We start from the raw sequence: 18,023 nt of genomic DNA on the forward strand, positions 1-18,023 counted from the left end.
TGTGATAGTTCATGGGCACTATGTTTTTCCTGAAGGGGATGACGATGCACATTTTAACATTGAGCTTAAGACCATGGTTCTGGCACCAGTCGTTGGTCTCTGTGAGGCCTTTTTGTAGTATGTCTACATCAGCTTGAGAATCAATAATAGCTCCCAGTTTGCAGGCGTCCATGAATTTGGTTAACCAGAGTCCCTTGGTGTTGTGCTGAACTTCAGAGAAGTAGATACCAAACAGGAGAGGACGCAGAACAGATCCCTGTGGGACTCCATTTGTAACTGCCTGGTAGTCAGATTTGGAGTTCGCTACTTTCACTGTGTTGGTTCTTTCCATGAGTCAGTTGGCAGCCCATCTTATGATGTAAGGGTTGATGCCTAGGTTAGTGAGTCTATCAATGATCCCTGAGTGGGGGATGGTGTTGAAGGCCTTGGCTAGATCGAGGTAGGCTATATGGATGACCTTGCCTTCATCGACTGCCCTGGTGACAGATTCGAAGAAGTCTATCATGTTGAGCAGGCATGATCTGCCCTTCACAAACCCAAACTGTGAGGGGTCCAGGGTGTGAAGGTTCTCTATATCTTTATTTATAAGGTCCATAATGATGCGCTGCATGGCCTTACAGATCAAGCTCATCAGGCTGATGAGGCGGTAGTTCCCAGGGTCAGTAGTTGCTCCCCCTTTGTGTAGTAGGGTGACTGTGGTGGTGCGCCATTCAGTAAGAACAAAGCCTGAAGTGAAGCTGTGGTTGAACATGGCGCTCAGGTGTGGTGCCATTTCCCTTTGTAATTCATGCAGAACAGAGACAGGTATATTATCAGGTCTCATGGAAGCTGTATTTTTGGCTTTGGACAGTGTGGCTTCTACCTGTGCAGCCATGATATTAGGGATTTAGCATTCCTCGGGTATTGGGATGGGCCCTTGAGGGGTTGAAGGGGGGTAAAGTTTGCACTAAACCTGTCGGCCAAGATACTGGCAATATCCGTTGATTCAGTATACATGGTGCTGTTGTGCAGTAGCTCAGAGCACATCTGCATATTGTTGCACAGATTTTTGACATAGCTAAAGAATGCCTTGTGGTTATCTTTAGTATCTGTACAATTTTGTTTTTGTAAGTAGCTTTGGAGGTTTTGATGAGGGAGGCCAAAGTACAGAAGACCCCAATGAACTTACTGTGTATCTATAAATCAAATGGGTCTAGGAATACCCATTCCAGGGATTTAAATATGACCCGAGGCTTAAATAGAACATGCTGGCTAGACAGATTTATCTCCCAGCAACTGCCACATCTTTAGAACAGGCTACCAATTCATGTGAAACAGAGCACCTCTATGACACTGTTCAAGAGGAACCTAGATAAGTGGCTGGGACACTGTAAATTCTTAATGGGGATAGTGTCCACAGCCCTCCTGGACATGGGAAGTTATCACTAAATACAATCTTGGGTATTGACTAGTACCAATACAGTATTACATTGGGTTGAAACAGCTAGGCTTAAAATTACCTCCTAGGAATCAATGATCCTATGTAAAATTAAGTGTTATAGTGGGTACTAATTCATCTTACTGAAATACAGTATTGCAAATGATGTGTAATCTAAATAAAGTCATTAAAGGACAAAAGCAGCCAAAAACTGAAAAAAGCATATGTTTTAAAACATTCATAGGTTGGTACTAGGCTATACAAGCCTAGCCATAACAATTCCCTGGATATTTCTTCCCACAATATTTACTTCCCTGGACCCCTGTCTAGCAGGGAGACTGACATGATCCCTGGGGTGAATTTCCTATCTCCCATCCAATTGTCAAGGTTCCTTTTGAAGAGGGCCAAGGAGGCGCTCTGCTTGACATGTATGGGCAGTCTATTCCAGAGTATGGGGAGTCTCTGGGTCATGAATCTATCCCTCCAGCATGTTTTGTTCATTGTGATGACAAGATTTAGATCCCTGGAGCATGTGGCTCTGAAGGATTGGGATTTATTTAAGTGGAGCATGTCCCACAGCTCTGGGTTTGACATGGCCTTGTATGTTAAGCAGAGATCGCCTCTGAGTAGACGATCGGCCACAGAGTATAGCTGGAGTTTTTTTAGACGGTCAGCATAGGGAATCTGCTTTAGGCCTGTGATTCTTTTAGTGAGGTATTTCTGTGGCCTTTCCAGCTGTTGCAGATGTCTTGTGAGGTACATACCAAATGGGGCGTTGTACTCTATAATGGGTCTAATGAGGGATGAGTGCAGTGGGACAATGACCTCCTTTTTTCTGGATGAAAAACCCTTAGTGATGAGGTGTGCCACATAGAAGGATTTCCTGACTGTTGTGGTGATGTGGTTATCAAAAATGAGACCACTGTCCGCCTGTGTCCCTAAGTCTCTCATCACACTTTCAGTGTTTAATGTACTGCCACCTATGTGGTAATTCATGGGTACATGTTTTTTCCCAAAGGGGATAACTATACAATTCTTGGCATTAAGCTTGAGCCCATGGCTCTGGCACCAAGCATCTGTTTCTGTAAAGCCCTTTTGCAGAATATCCACATCATTTGGGGATTCAATAATGACTCCCAGTTTGCAGTCATCTGCAACCTTTGTTAGCCAGAGTCCCTTAGTGTTGGCCTGTACTTCAGAAAAGTAAATGCCAAACAAGAGCATTCCTAGGACTGAACCCTGAGGTACTCCACTTGTCACTTGTCTGGAGCTGGATTTGGAGTTGGCTACTTTTACAGTCTGGGTTCTGTCAGTAAGCCAGTTGGCAACCCATTGAGAGACGTAGGGATTTATGCCCAACTTAGTAAGTTTATCTATGATTCCAGACTGGGGGATGGTGTTGAAGACCTTGGTGAGGTCCAGATAGGCTGTGTAGACCGCCTTACCCTCGTCCACATCTCTGGAGACTGATTCAAAGAAGTCAATCAGATTCAGGAGACAGGATTGGCCCTTCACGAACCCAAACTGGGTGGGGTCCAGTGTTTGAAGGTTGCCAATGTCTTTGTTTATAAGTTCCATGATAATGCGTTCCATGCCCTTGCAGATCAGGCTCATCAGACTGATGGGACAGTAGTTCCCGGGATCCAAGGTGGATCCCCCCCCCTTGTGGAGTGGGATAACTGTAGCTGTGTGCCACTCATTCTTTAACTTTCCTGTATCACTAATGTCTCTGTACCAAAGTAAGTGGTTATTATTATTTGGTATACCACATGATGACCTGAAAAGGGTGCTGCCATGGTGCATGACTTTGTTTCAGTCAATGGTTTTCCCTCCATGATGTCATCCTAGAGGGACAGACAGAAAAACATATTATGAGATGATCATTGACTGTGGCCATCTCTCTCCATCAGCTTACAGCCGTACTATGACTGACTGCTTTTGACTGTCAACCTCAATCCTTATTTTGATTTTTTTATTAATGGCCATTTCTGATACAGTATTTTAAGGAATCTGAATGATATGATTACAAATGTAGCTGACTTTGTTGCTGTTTTTAAAATAGTAACTGTAGATGGGTCTATATTATATGAGTGAATCACACAAATTGCAAACGCTCATATAATCGAAACTACCGGACCTAGAACTTCCTATTGTGAGGGCTGTGCCCCCCCCCCCCCGCTAAATATATATTCCATCTGCAAGATCGCACTACAGTGAGGTAAGGGCAAATATTCCATTCTTCACTGTACCGCGATCTCAGAAAAAGCACTTCGAGGTCCAGTAGTTTTGATTATACGAAAGTTCGCAATTTGTGTGATTCGCTCATATAATATAGACCCACTGTAGATCAATGTTTAGTCATGATTATTAGGTATAACTCGGGCTAGGTTTGTTTTGCATTTATAGGTTTTAATACTGTAGCTAGAATTAGGGTCTTTGATGTTAATCTCCCCTCCCCAACTCAGTGACTTGTGTCCACCAAACAGTGTATACAGTGCAGAAATGCTGTAACAAATCACCAAAAAAGTGCACTTTTACAGAACAAGCTGTGTAGAAAAATGCAAAATCAAGAACTCACTAACTACCACCCAATCGCTATTCTATCACCCTTATCTAAATTATTAGAAAGAGTTGTTCACACTCAACTAATGCAGTACCTCCAAAAACAACCTGCTACCTAAAGCACAGCATGGCTTTAGACCCTCCTGTAGCACCACCACAGCACTACTGTCTTTTACTAACATAGTTAATCTCTACAGAAACAAGGGCCTATTCATATCATCCATATTCTTAGATTTATCAAAAGCTTTTGACATGGTTAACCACAATATGCTTCTTGAAACTCTTTCCACCCTAAACATTAGCCCCTCCTCTATCTCATGGCTCAACAGCTACTTATCAGGCTGGCAACAAGCAGTCCTATGACAAAACCAATTGTCCTCTGTGTTACCAGTATCCTTAGGAGTCCCTCAAGGCTCCCTCTTTGGACCATTGCTGTTCTCTCTATTTACCAACCAGCTCTCTTCCTCCACACTTGCTGCCTCAGTAGTACAATATGCTGATGACACCACCCTTATATGTGCTGCCCCCACAATAAAAGAACTGCATACCTTAACCCAAAATAACTTTACTTTAGCCAAAACATGGTTCATTAACACCAAATGTATTCTTAATCCCCAAAAAAACAAAACTTATTCTTTGCAGCCAAGGTGGGATCCCCCCCCCTTAAAAATAATTTTAGCATAAGTTCCAAAGATAATATCCAAACCACTCCAAACACACACACTAAACTCCTAGGTGTAGAAATTGACAACAACCTAAGATTCGACATCCACGTAACACTAACCATCAAGAAAGTAAACAAAAAGCTTGAGGTCCTCTACAGGAACAAACAGTTTATCACTGGATATACCAAAGCCACAATCATAGCCGGCCTTAGGCATAGGCAAACTAGGTGGTGGCCTAGGGCACTGCTCTAGCAGGGGCACTTTTCCAGTATTTATTTGGTGTAGGTAGACCAAGATGGGGGCACCGGGTGGTGTGGTGGGGGGCGGCACGGAGCCCTTTTGCCTAGGGAACCAGTTGACCTAAGGCCGCTTCTGGCCACAATAGCAAGGACTCATCTCTTATCCATCCTCCCCTATGCCTCCCCAATCCTAACTAACCTCCACCAGGCTGATTTAAACAAAATGGAATCTTGTTATAACAAGATTGCTAAGTTCGCTATAGAAGCCTCATATAGGTCCCATCACTGTCTAGCCCTTAAGCAGCTTAACTGGCTTGAGATGCCTCAACTGCTGCTACTCAAGACAATTGTCAGCACACAAGTTATACTACCTTCCTGATAAAACCCCTGCACTCCAGCATCTAATTCAACCCTATAGTACTACTAGAACCTTAAGACCTAGCAATCAGAACTTCGTAAATGTCATCAAATATAAGAATGATGCTGGTAAGTCTCTTGTTGCACTATTGCAAGAATCTGGAATACATTACCTAGCCACATAACTTCTAATAGCTCTACTACACAATTTAAAAAACTCCTGAAAACCCACTGTTCAAACAACTGCCTATGCTCCTGTTACTCCCCAGAGTAATACATAACAATGCACTGTAAGGAGGATACTGTTATGCTGTACCAGTTCCCATGGCAAGCCTGTTATTCTGATCATACTTCAAAGATTGTCACTACTGTTGATATTTACTGCATAGAACTAAAACATGTTTATTATATACTTAGCAACCATTACCTATTGCCAGAAACAATTACCATATGCTGATAGATCTTTACTACATTGCATGTTTTTATCCTTAAAAAAATATGTATGTGTTTTCTACATTGCAGGTTTTTATCCTTAAAATTATGTATGTGTTTTGAATTTTGATTGTATGCGTTTTTGAAATTTTATTTTATGTGTTTTGAATTTCTCTTTTATTGTGTGCTGAACATTTTCTTATGTATTGTATTTTTTGGAGCTTTTCTCCCCAGGCTTCTGCTGAAAATGGACCTGTGTCCAGTCGACTTCCCCAGTACACAAATGTAAAAAAATAAAATAAAAATAAAAAAAATTAAAAACATCAGGAGAGTAATATCAAATGTCTTTTTTTTTTGTTTGTGGCACTCAAGAGTTTGATTAAATGGAAAGCTAACTAATTTGTAATAAGAAAAAAAATGTGTGAGATGGGGTTTCTTGTTAGTTTGCATCTGAAACCAAGTTGGGAAGCCTTGCTTTGGTTCACTGTCTGTACTGACTGTAACCTAAGGTTACACTGTCTCTCTGATGTGTGATGTTGGTAATCTGTGGCTGATAAGGCACATTTAAATGCCAATGTTTAAGAGTTATTGCTTTCTTAATGGCTCTGTAGTTGCAATGAGTGACCTAATTACGCTGCCCTCCTAGCCTTCATGATGCAACCGATAAAAAGACAAACATTGGAAAGAAAAAGAAAAAAGTTCAGCCATAAAGCAAATGTAATAATTGTGGCACATTTAGTGTTAGACTATATGAAAGGAAGATCAGTTTGTGGAAATAAAAACTTGTCATTTGGGTTGAGTTCTCCTTTAATAAGCAAAGATAATTTAACACAAAGATTAGAACAGTGCGTAATCAAATTACCTTAAATAAATGTAGAAAAAAGCCACTAAAATAAAACAGTTTTGAAAACTACATTTCTTTTGGATCAGACCTCATAAATCCCTGATGTCAACCACACTGGAAATGTAAGATCCATTATTAGTACAAATTGCTTATTCCCCTTTCTCAGAAGTACACTCAGACAGGAGAATAAGTAAATAGGGATGTGGGGGAGCACTGCCCACCCCAAAAGGGCTGTCCTTGTTTAAAATGATCGGCAGTAACTAATGTACAACAGTACAAGTCACATATTGCTGTACCTACTTAGTTTCTATCGAAATGATGAAATCAGGCTTGCCATTTGGGCAGCAGTAATCTGTTGCAAAAAAAAGAAGAAAACATATGCATAGGAAAGCATTAAGAAAGCATCAATCCTTCATTTCTTTCAACAATCTGACATATAGCAAAGCAAGCTGTGTGGTATTTACTCACGGGCACACTCAGGATTTTGGTAATCCCATCCTTTAACCAGACATGTTCTGTAATTTCTTCCAATGATATTATATCTATGTAGGTACAGATACAAAAAATATTGTTAATCATATTAAAAAAAAATAGTGTTGTAAATGATCATGAATAAACAGAGGCATAACAATTTCCCATTATGCAAATCCCAGTAATAAGACTTAGACTATAGGCTGACATTTGTAAGATACAACTATGTGTACTTCAGGACCATGGAAAAACAATTCATACCAAAGGAACTAAACATGGGAAGGAGACAAAAGCTTTTCTATTATTGTCCTTTTCCAAAAAGCCAAGTTGGGAAACATGTTTACACTTGGATGCAAGACAAACATTGATAAATGCAGTATAGTGATTAGTTAATAAAACAAATACATAAGTCTTGTGCAAAATATTTATGCCATTCTATTTCATATCACGGTTTGTTTAGTAGTTAGTATTAGCATTTTAGGTAGGTTGGTTAATAAAGTATCTTCTTTATGATACATTTTTTGGACTGTACTCTTCATAGAATGTTCTAGAGTATTTACTGGGGTTTTTGTAGGTTGATAGCAATAGCAGTATACATATATATATAAATATATATATATAAATATATATATATATATATATATATATATATATATATATATATATATATGGGTCTATATTAAATCAGCGAACGCTTAAAATAGCGAAAGCTGATTTATCAACCCTATGTAAGTGAAAGCTTACAATCCGGAACACTTGGAACAGCGATATTTTTTCCCAGGGAAAAAAATCGCTGGGCTGGTTTCAGGAGTTTGCCATTTCCTCCACTGTGGTGCGATCTCGAAGTTGGTATATTTAAGTAGGGTGTGTGTGTGTGGGGGGGGTGAAGCCCCCCACTTTATTGTTTTAAGTTATTTTTTGTTTTTGTTTTTTATTTTTGTGGAACAGCGATTGTTTTCCCTGGGAGCATTCGGGATTGTAAGCTTTCGCTTACATAGGCTCGATAAATCAGTGTTCACTTTAGCATACTGCTGTTATAAAAAAATATCTAGAAATTGTTATTATTGCTTTTTTAAATATAAATATACTTTTATCTTATAACCTTTTACAAAACAAAAAACACTACACAGCATGCCACAAAAAACAGATTTTAATAAACTTTTTAGTGCTTTTGTTTCATTAAATAAGGAACTTCTTCACAAACAATGTAGCTACTTCCTTCCTCCATTTAAAAACCCTCAAAGGCACCAAGCCTTTTACAAAAATTTTAAAGGGATACACATCTATAATATGGAAGTTATTCATAAAAAGTTTTGTTTTGTATTGTTGTGATAGTACGCCAGCTTGTAAAAGTTGTTTCTTATAACCTTTTAGATACTGGTTAGTGCTGTAAGTTTGACAGTGTTTATAACTATTCAGAATCCTTTTTCTGATGTCTGAGAAGTCCACTGGATTCAAAAAGTGTTTCCCTGTGGACACATTATACCACCCCAAGACCCCAGTTCGCTTTGTGTGTACTTCCTAGGTCCTTCCCACGTCCAGTATTTGTGCTGCCTTTGGCACAAGGGCTCTGCAGGGAAGGAAAGAAAAACTTATACTCAAGGGACTTCTTCCCTCTCAGACAGGGTGCAGAATGTCCATGGATTCAAAGGCACCCTCCACCTCTCCTTCTGCTGACAGAAAGAGAGAAAGACAGAGAAAGAGACAAGTCAAGAGAAAAACACAGAGAAACAGTTTGAAAAAAAGACTAGAAAAAAAGTAGACAAAGCTAAGAAAAGGTACCCAAATCCCAGTGCTATTCTGGGCCTGGCACCTAAGTTATCAAGGTAATCAGATCCAGCTGTAACTAGGATCCAAACTCCCTCCCTGAAACTTTCCTTTCTATGTGGCCAGTCAGCCTCAGGCTTCATTTCCCAATATTTCAAAAGCTACAATCAAGACCTCTGTCGATAACTTTGAGGTTTGGTCAGTCTATTAGAAGCCTAACTGAATTACATGTTGATTGTATAATGAGGAGTTTTCTGAGGACATAGATTCAGCTGGGACTCCTCACAGCTCCATTCCTGAGGAGAAGATTGAGATCAGACCCATCAACACCAGCCATGCTCATTCCAGTGCCATCTCCCTTGCTGGAGATAGTGCATAATGGTCGACCCCCCCAACACCAGCACGAGATCCAATAGCCCCAGAGATGTCAGTTTTGACTTCTTCACTCATTTTCTTGACATTTTTGCATTTGGGTTGAGTAGAGTTCTGGAGCCAAAGCATCAGAGATAGGGCCCTGGTGTTGGAGTCAACTTCTAATTTTTTGGAGCCATCCACCTTTGGAGTTGAGAAGGCTACCAATTCTGCTGCTATGGGTTGCTCTTCCTCAGCTCCATTGGCTGAGTCAGCTTTTGAGGCTGTGGAGAGGGCTTTGGCTGAACAAGAAGACTAGTTCACATCAATCCCAACTCCCGCTGGAGCCTTCACCTTCTTCCTCCTTTCATTTAAGTAGACAAGGACAGGCAGACCCAATCAGCTTTGAGACTGCTCAATGTTTGAGTGCCACTTCTGACTCTGAGGTGTCTCCTTCAGAGCCTCTGAGGCACATTTCCAGGAAAAGAACTTGCAAGTGGAAGCATATAAATGCCTCTCCAGAGTATGTCACTGTGGATATCGATTTAGATGAGGGAGACATTTCCCTAAGATCCCCCTAATATTTCTTCTTTGTAGATGTTCAGGAATTGATAAAACAAGAGGGTGGTTCACAGAAGCTCTTTCTTCTGATGAATTGGTGTTTCTTGAAGCTTTTGGGTCTGGCCTTTTGACCTCCTGGATGGTCCCACCTCCTGACACCTTAATAGATCTCGTCACTCAGAAGGGCTGGAAGGAACCTGATATGCAGAGCTTATCCCAAAAAAGCTGGACAAAATTTTAGTTGCCCCTAAAGATAGAAAACATTGGTCCAAGGGTCCCCCAGTAGATGCTGTAGTGGGAGCAGCAGTCACAAAAAAGGAACCCTCAGAAGAAAATTCTTCTCTCCATCTTCCAAACAGGGGGTCATGGGAGTTGGATAGAATGGGGAAATGGGCATATGCTTCAGTGTCATTTGCACTCTGAGCTCTGAACTATCTGGCATACATGACACATTTCCAAAGAGACTTGATCAATAAGCTTTCTGAGTCTCTTTCCTGTAGTTCACCTACCGATGTCCAGAATATGGTGGATGCCAAAATGTCTATCCTAGAGTCTTCCTCTAATGTATCCATGTGACTGTTATCTAACACAGCTGATGGTATATTAAGGGCAGCCAACACAGGTATTACCATGTGACATCATGCCTGGATGTGGTCATGTGATTTCGTAAAGACATCCTTCATAAATGCCTCCTATGATGGTTCCACCTTTTTTGGACCAAAAGTGGAACAAACACTTACCAGGAGCAAACAGGATGGTAAGAACTTGTCTGCAATGAGAATTTGTTTTCTACTCCTCAAAGACCCTTTTCCAGGAATCAGAGAGGAGGTAGAAAAATGTGGTTCAAAAAGTCCCAAGGTTTTCACCAGGGCATTCCTGGGGAGAGGTCTGCACAAGGCAGAGGAGGAGGCAATCTGATGGCACATCACCCATTAGGCAGAGGCAGTTTGCAAAATCAAGGTTTCCATTAAGTTTGCTGAGAAACCTCGCCAGTATCCCTGAATGCTTACCTCACTGCTGCACTCTGGAGGCACTCAGGAGATGATTTTCCTTACACCCTTTAGCCTGGCAAACCATAACTTCCAATTCATGAGTGTTAAAGATTATCACCAGAGGTTATACAATACCTTTTTAGATTCTCCAAGTACAAGACTAAAGATTCCTGCTACTCCACCTAGTTAGTTGGAATCTGCAGCAACAGAGGTCTTAAATTTGCTAAACAAGAGAGTCATCCAACTGGCCCCCCTTACCAGCTGGGAGCTGTAGTTTATTCCAGGTTTTATTCAGTTTTAAAAAGACAGAGTACATCAGACCAATATTGCATCTCAGTAATCTAAACTGATATGTCAAACAGACAAAATTTTGGATGGTCACATTGCAGTCTATTCTACCTCTATTGACAAAGGATGATTGGATGCGCTCTATAGAGCTTCAAGATACCTACTATCATATCAAGATCTAGAGGCAATTCAGGAGGTTTCTTCATTAGCTGGGAGCCAGTCACTATCAATTTTTGGTGCTGCCATTTGGTGTCTCCACAGCCCCCTGGGTGTTTACCAACATAATGGCAGTGGTAAGAGCTATCTATGGCTACACGTGATTCAGGTCTTACCTTATTTAGATGATTGGCTTCTGACTGCTACTTCCAAAAATCTACTATTACAGCATCAGTCAGTCATCTTATCTCTGACAATTCACCTGGGAATATCAACCAACTATAACAAAAGCAAATTTCAGTCCTCTCAGAGCATATAATTTATATGTTACCAAATAGACACCATCCAACAAATTATAAAACTCCCCTCTCCTGCAAGAGTCAGCTTGTTAATGTCCATGACCCTTCAAAACATCCACAAGCAAGATTCATTCTACAACTGTTAGGACTGAGTACCTCTTCCATTACTCTAGTTCCTTTGGCCAGATATCACATGAGAGCCCTGCAGTAGATGTTAGCTGTTTAGTGGTCACAGAAATTTCACCCTTGTCACGGCAGAATTAGTCTTATGCAGGTGTGCGGCAATCTTATACAATGGTGGATCATGTTCCAGTCAGTTGTTCAGGGCAGATCCTATTGTCCTCCTCCGAAAGCCACAGTCACCACAGACACCTCCCTTCTAGGGTGGGGGGGCCATTATGAAAGGCAGACAGTTCAAGGGATATAGTCATCAACAGAGACCAAACTTCACTTCAGCGTCTTGGAGTTATGAGTGGTTGTCCTAATGTTGCAGGATTTGCATGACCGTCTACCCAAGGATTTGATCAGCATCCACGTGGACAAAATATCATTGATCTGGCACATCAACAAACAAGGTGGAACACGTTCGTACCCTTTTTGTTGGGAAGCCATGTAAGCTTGGCAGGGGGTAATGTCTCAAACCACTTTCTAGAAGCAACACACAATCCTGCAATGTCCAATATACTAGCAGACAAATTGTCATGTGATTTTAATGGTCATATGACTTTTTATTTCACATTGATGTTCACTATAAGAACAGTAGTTCTGATGATAACAGTTATTCTGAAGAAAACTTAAATAATTGAGATGAAAGCACTCAATAAATAGTGTGTTTATTTATGTATTTATTTATTTGTCATTTGTTAACCGGGTTAGCCCAGCTGGGCCAAAAAAAGCCCTTTTTCAGTGGAGACCAGAGGAGAAAAGCTCCAAATATGCTAAAAAATTACATAGTTTTAGAAGCAATACAAATCAAGTTTAACAATTACAGAAAATACAGAGCTGCACAAATAAAAATTCACAATTGTTTAAAAGGTAATCCTGTACATATAGAAATGCATAATTTCATAAAAGGTTTATAAAAAAAAGCATTGGTGGTTCCATTTTTTGAGATTGGGTCTTGGTGCCTTTTCATTTGGTGAAAATAAGAGATGGTCATTGGAAAAGCAGTCAGTACTAAAGTGGGGTGTCACAACATTTGTGATGATACAGATATTAGGATTATATCCATAGCAGGAAGCAAGAAGTGATTTTCCACATATCAAGTGCTAGTCCAATCATATCAACATGCCTCTGAAGGTGATGTTTTTAGGAAAGCAGTAATCCCACAGTCTAGCTATGCTGTCACTTATTCTTGTGCTGTGGCATGATTTTCTTCCTGTGCTGTGATAGTATTTTCCTCCTGTCCTCTGTTGTGATTTTCCTCCTCTTCTGTGGTATGTTTTTTTTTTCCCTGTGCTATGATTTGGTTTTCTTCCTGCTCTGTGATTAGTTTTCTTCCTGTGCTGTAATGTGGTTTTCTGTCTGTACTCAGATGTGGTTTTCTTCCTGTGCTGAGATTTTTTTTTCCATGTGCTTTGATTTTTTTTCCTGCACTGCGATTTGGTTTTCTTCCTATGATGAGATTTGGTTTTCTTTCTGCGCTGTGATCTGGTTTTCTTCCGGTACTACAATTTGGTTTTATTCCTGTTTTGTGATATGGTTTTCTGTCTTTACTGTGATTTTATGTTCTTCCTGCACTGTGATTTGGTTTTCTTCTTATGCTATGATGTGTTTTTCTCTCAGTAGTATGATGTGGTTTTCTTCCTATGCTGCAGTTTGATTTTCTGCCTGTGTTATGATTTGGTTTTCTTCCAGTGCTGTGATGTGGTTTTCTTCCTACACTGTAATATTGTTTTCCCTCTTTAATGTGATTTGGTTTTCTTCCTATGCTGTGATTTGGTTTTCTTCCTATGTTGTGATGTCATTTTCCCTCTGTACTGTGATTTGGTTTTCTTCCTGTACTGTGATATAATTTTGCCTCTGTACTGTGATGTGGTTTTCTTCCTGTACTGTGATGTCTTCCCTCTGTACTGTGATTTGATTTTCTTCCTGTACTGTGATGTTGTTTTCCCTCTGTACTATGATTTTGTTTTCTTCCTATGCTGTGATTTGGTTTTCTTCCTATGTTGTGATGTCATTTTCCCAATGTACTGTGATTTGTTTTTCTTCCTGTACTGTAATGTTGTTTTCCCTCTGTACTGTGATTTGGTGTAATTCCTGTACTGTGATACAGGTTGCTGAGCACTATTCAGCTAGAGCTACAAGCACTTGGATTTACAACAAAGGTGGAATATGCAATAAACTAAGCCCTTCCTTGTGATAAGATATGAGGACACATGTGGTGATATATAGAAACATCAGATGTGGATTTGTGGATTTCATACAGCTGTTGGGAGGGGTCATTGTTTTTATAAAAACTGACAGTTTGGCACCAATGATTAAGCCTGTGCTAATAGGCTTCATTCTTGATCCTGGATTTCATTCATTCAGTCTCTGTTTGAGAGCCAGGCAAAACTTCAAGACACTTGTTAAACAGTAAGAAGTGCAAGCACTAAAGTGTTTAAAAGATTTTAAAAGATACTAATTCTGAAATTGCAATATCATGGAACATTCCTATTACTCTGAGGTACACTGATGTCAGAATCTGCATATATAAGTAGCAGAGGTTTGTGGAGGCATAATCTCCCAAGCCGAAGAGTGTCATGGGCAGCCCCCACAAAAACAATTTATTGATATTACAGTGACATTTGATTTTCACTGTTAATTGTAGTTTACTGTTCACACTTCTTAATGTCAAACATTTGATAAACTTCTGTCTTGCAGACTTTCATTTTTCTACTGTGTATGAGCAAGTCACTGAACCAAAATTGCATCTCAGCCTGTGCTGAAAATGTGCCTCAGTCCTGTTAATCAAACATGTCAAAGAGAAAAAAATACTGTTTACCCTGTCTAAGTCTGAAAATTTTGGAAAAGAATACTTATTAGAGTAGCTTGCATACATATTGGTGAGGACTTCTGCAACACTGGGACACATGTAGGATATCAAGTAATCAGTATTTGCTTCTCTTCTTAATTTAAAATATTAAGTCTTAGCATGTAAACTTTACATGAGATACCACAGAATCAACAATATTTTTATTTATTTTATTTATTTATTTTACATTTGTTGACCGGGCTAGTCTAGCTGGATACATGTCCATTTTCAGTAGTGGCCCGGGGAGAAAAGCTCCATGTGCAAAACAGTATGGATAAAAAACAATAACAACATATAAAATGACAAAATAGAAAAGAAGAGAAATATAATAATAATAAAAATAAAAGATACACATTTTTAAATAAGGTCATGAAAAAATCTAGAGAATAATATGATAAAAACATTTTAAGTAAGGTTTTAAAAAAAGTCATCATAGAATATATATAATGTATAGTGTGGAAGGCAGTTACCAATGTTGATAATAAGGAAATATATGTGAAGACTTAAGAAGACTTATGAAGACTAAAGTCCCAGGATTCAGAAAAAAGAAAATATAAATGAAAGGTTAGAAAGTGAATGGAAGTTGAGGCAGGTGGTTAATGCTAGAGGATAAAGCAATTAGTTAGGGGTAATACAGGAACATAACCAGTGTTTTTTGAGATGAAGCTTGAGCTTCTTTTTGAAAAGTGTATGAGAGGAGAGAGGTGTAAGTTCAGTAGGTAGTAGATTCCATAGTTTACCAACGGTGTTACAGAAGAAGGAGTCACCTGCTACGTTATGAGCTCTACAGGTATTAAACAGTAGTTTATTAGCTGAGCGTAAGTTTTTAGGATTATGGTAGGGGGTAAGTAGTCTTGAGAGAATAGGAGTATTTGAGGGTTGATACAGGCTTTTATGGGCAATAGTAAGCTGAGAAAGATGAAGATGCTGATTAAATTCTAACCAATCAAGTTGTAAAAGGTTTAGACAGTGATGAGTATGGTAAGGGGAGGCAGCAGCGACTCTAGCAATGTTATTATATGATACAGTGAGCTTGTTAATGTTGGTTTTAGAAAGGTTTGTGAATATGGGTGAGGCATAGAGTAGAGTAGAGATGAGATGAGTTCTGGCTATAGCAGTCCTGACTGTTATAGTGAGAAAAGGTTTGATTCTATAGAGGGATCCAAGTTTCTTGTTGACAGTTTTTACTGTGGTGTTAATATGTGTGTCAAAGTTGAGGTTGCTGTCAATAGTTAGTCCTAGGATAAAAAAAAGTTTAAATAATGAAAGCATTTAAAACAACAGCAATCTAAACACAATATCTTAATCATAACAATAGGGTTTAGTAACGCTGATGGGAAGTTTGTAGGAGCAGCACTTGATATGCAGAAAATCACAAGACAGGTGTTTGTGAAGGCATTGTGGGGACGAGTGTCAGCCTCCCCCTAACTTCTATGAAAGGTGTGGATTCGTTGGTATTGGCCAAACAACTTTTTTTGCAAAGCTAAGTGTGTCAGTGTCACCATTTTGGGGTTGGTTCTTCAGGAACCTGAAAGACAGTTTAGGCCAAGAATAGGGATGGGAAGATGATATTTGAAGATCCATTGATTAACCATGCTTGTGTAGTTTTCAGTATTTGAGGTTGCCTGACCACACTGTCAGCTCAAATAAAACAATCCTGCTGGCTGGGATTAAGAACAGGATATAATTGATAGTGGACTGGCCTTCAGATGGTAATAAGTGCTTTGTTTAGGCAATGCTACTCAGATTGGTAAAACAGATGTTTTTATGACCGCTGACAACTGGTTCTTTCATTTCAGTAGGCTATAGTATGTTATGTACAAGTAAGGACTTACATTGGTAAGATACATACTGTGGTGAAACTCAAGTACTTTAGGGTACTACAACTTCCACAACACTGAGTGAGAATAACAACACTACTGCTGACCACAGTATGCTGACCAAAGATGCAGTTTACCTTTCAAAATGGAAGTCAGTCAGAGAAGGTGAACTTGGCTTGAAGGTTTAAGGACAGAATATTTTAAGTCTGGTGTTTGAAAAACATAAGCCATCTGTGTGAAACAAGAAGATAAATGGACTCCTTCATGGAAGTCACAATCAATGTGACCTTGCTGTAATGCAGAAATAAAAAAAAAAAACACATTTTGCATATATTGTGCTGGATATATGATAGAAAGTTGTTGTATATGTAGAAATATGACGCAAAAGTGCTAAACAGTACAAAATCTGATATAAGTCTTGCAAGGACTTAAAAACAGCCAAAAGCTAAGGACTATGATACACGGCTTGATGCCAACCAACCCTGTACCATAGCTGAAGAATCGAGCCCCTTGTATATCAAAGGCCATAGGAATCCAAATCTGGGTTCTATGTTTCATCATATAACATCACAATGCATCAGTTATTCAAAGTTTATGTTTATACTTTAAGAATTTTCATTACTTAACTGATTAATGAGGTATATTTTGGACTATTAAAAAGTTTTAATGATTTTATGCATTTTACAAAACCGTTATGAGAAATATTACATTATTCTATGTTAAATTTAGTTAATAACTCTCCCATTGCAATTCCTTGAATGAAACTTACCCTTCATTGCAGAAAAAGTGAGCAACTGAGCCAAATGTGGTATCATTTTCATATTCTATTCTTCCATTCTCTAGGTCTGGGAGAACACCACAACTTTTTGCTAAATATAAAAACGAAGTGGATGTTATGTAATTATATTACAATTTCAGTATATTACAAAACATGGAATAACACAATGTCATGTTTTCTCATCTACAAAAAGCTTAGCAAAGTTTTGCCTTTAAGAACCTTAGAGAGTATATAGCACTAATGAATACGACACTGGTACGGCACCATGTACCCCTTCCAGTATCCTGAAACAGAATATCAGCAAGTTGTATCACTTGGGCAGGAGCAATCTCATGCCACACTCATTTGAATATATTCACTCTGACATCACCATACCCTTGAATGAGTCCCGTTTGATTTGAGAACAGAGAGGTGAATTTTAATGCAGGAAGCTGAAGTTGACTGTGGTGCACACTGCAATATAAGATGCCGCCAATTCAAAGCAAAAACACAGTCTGAGATGTATGCTGCCCTGGATGATAATAGAGGTTATAAATGTAAGGTGAGAGTCAATAAAAAACTGTTAAAGGCTTTGCAGACAGGAAAATAGCAATTGACAATTGCTGTCAAAGTGGTAGCTAAAGGATGGTTCATGTACTAAGGCTGTACGTTGAGGAGCCCAGGAGCATTATATATTGAAGCCATATGACAGCAAGACATATAACAGCAGTTTCAGTAATTGGAGTGAGTCATGTGTCCCAGAGTTACCCACCAATTTCTGAAATAAAGGAAACAAAGAGCAAGATGAATCTGAAAAAGTCATGGGTCACCGTCACACTAACCTTCACATGTAGTTAGCATTATCAGAAAAACGGGAAAGGAATGATTCTTTGTGCTGTGTCAAACCATTGTTATAACTTGCTGTGGAGTATCACAGAAAATGGAGAATGGAAGCTCTTAAAAGGAACAGCAGTGCCCATAATAGATATAAAGTATCTTGAGAGAGAGATAAATACCAGGTCACAAGAA

At 39.2% G+C, this 18,023-nt stretch overlaps 1 protein-coding gene across 4 annotated transcripts in view; it reads right to left on the reverse strand.

Moving 5' to 3' along the window:
• The window catches only part of LOC122806592 (basement membrane-specific heparan sulfate proteoglycan core protein-like), a 1,657,353-nt gene that overhangs the window by 136,301 nt on the left and 1,503,029 nt on the right, over positions 1–18,023 (reverse strand). For all 4 annotated transcript variants that reach the window (XM_044077142.1, XM_044077143.1, XM_044077144.1 and 1 more), the window contains 2 exons: positions 17,007–17,106; positions 6,985–7,058 (listed from right to left, as the gene is read on the reverse strand). In XM_044077142.1, the coding sequence (XP_043933077.1) occupies positions 6,985–7,058; positions 17,007–17,106 (174 nt within the window). The remainder of the gene's footprint in view (positions 1–6,984; positions 7,059–17,006; positions 17,107–18,023) is intronic.

This window comes from Protopterus annectens, chromosome 7.part0 (assembly GCF_019279795.1).
Source record: "Protopterus annectens isolate FY-2018-M chromosome 7.part0, PAN1.0, whole genome shotgun sequence".
Lineage (NCBI taxonomy): Eukaryota > Metazoa > Chordata > Ceratodontiformes > Protopteridae > Protopterus > Protopterus annectens.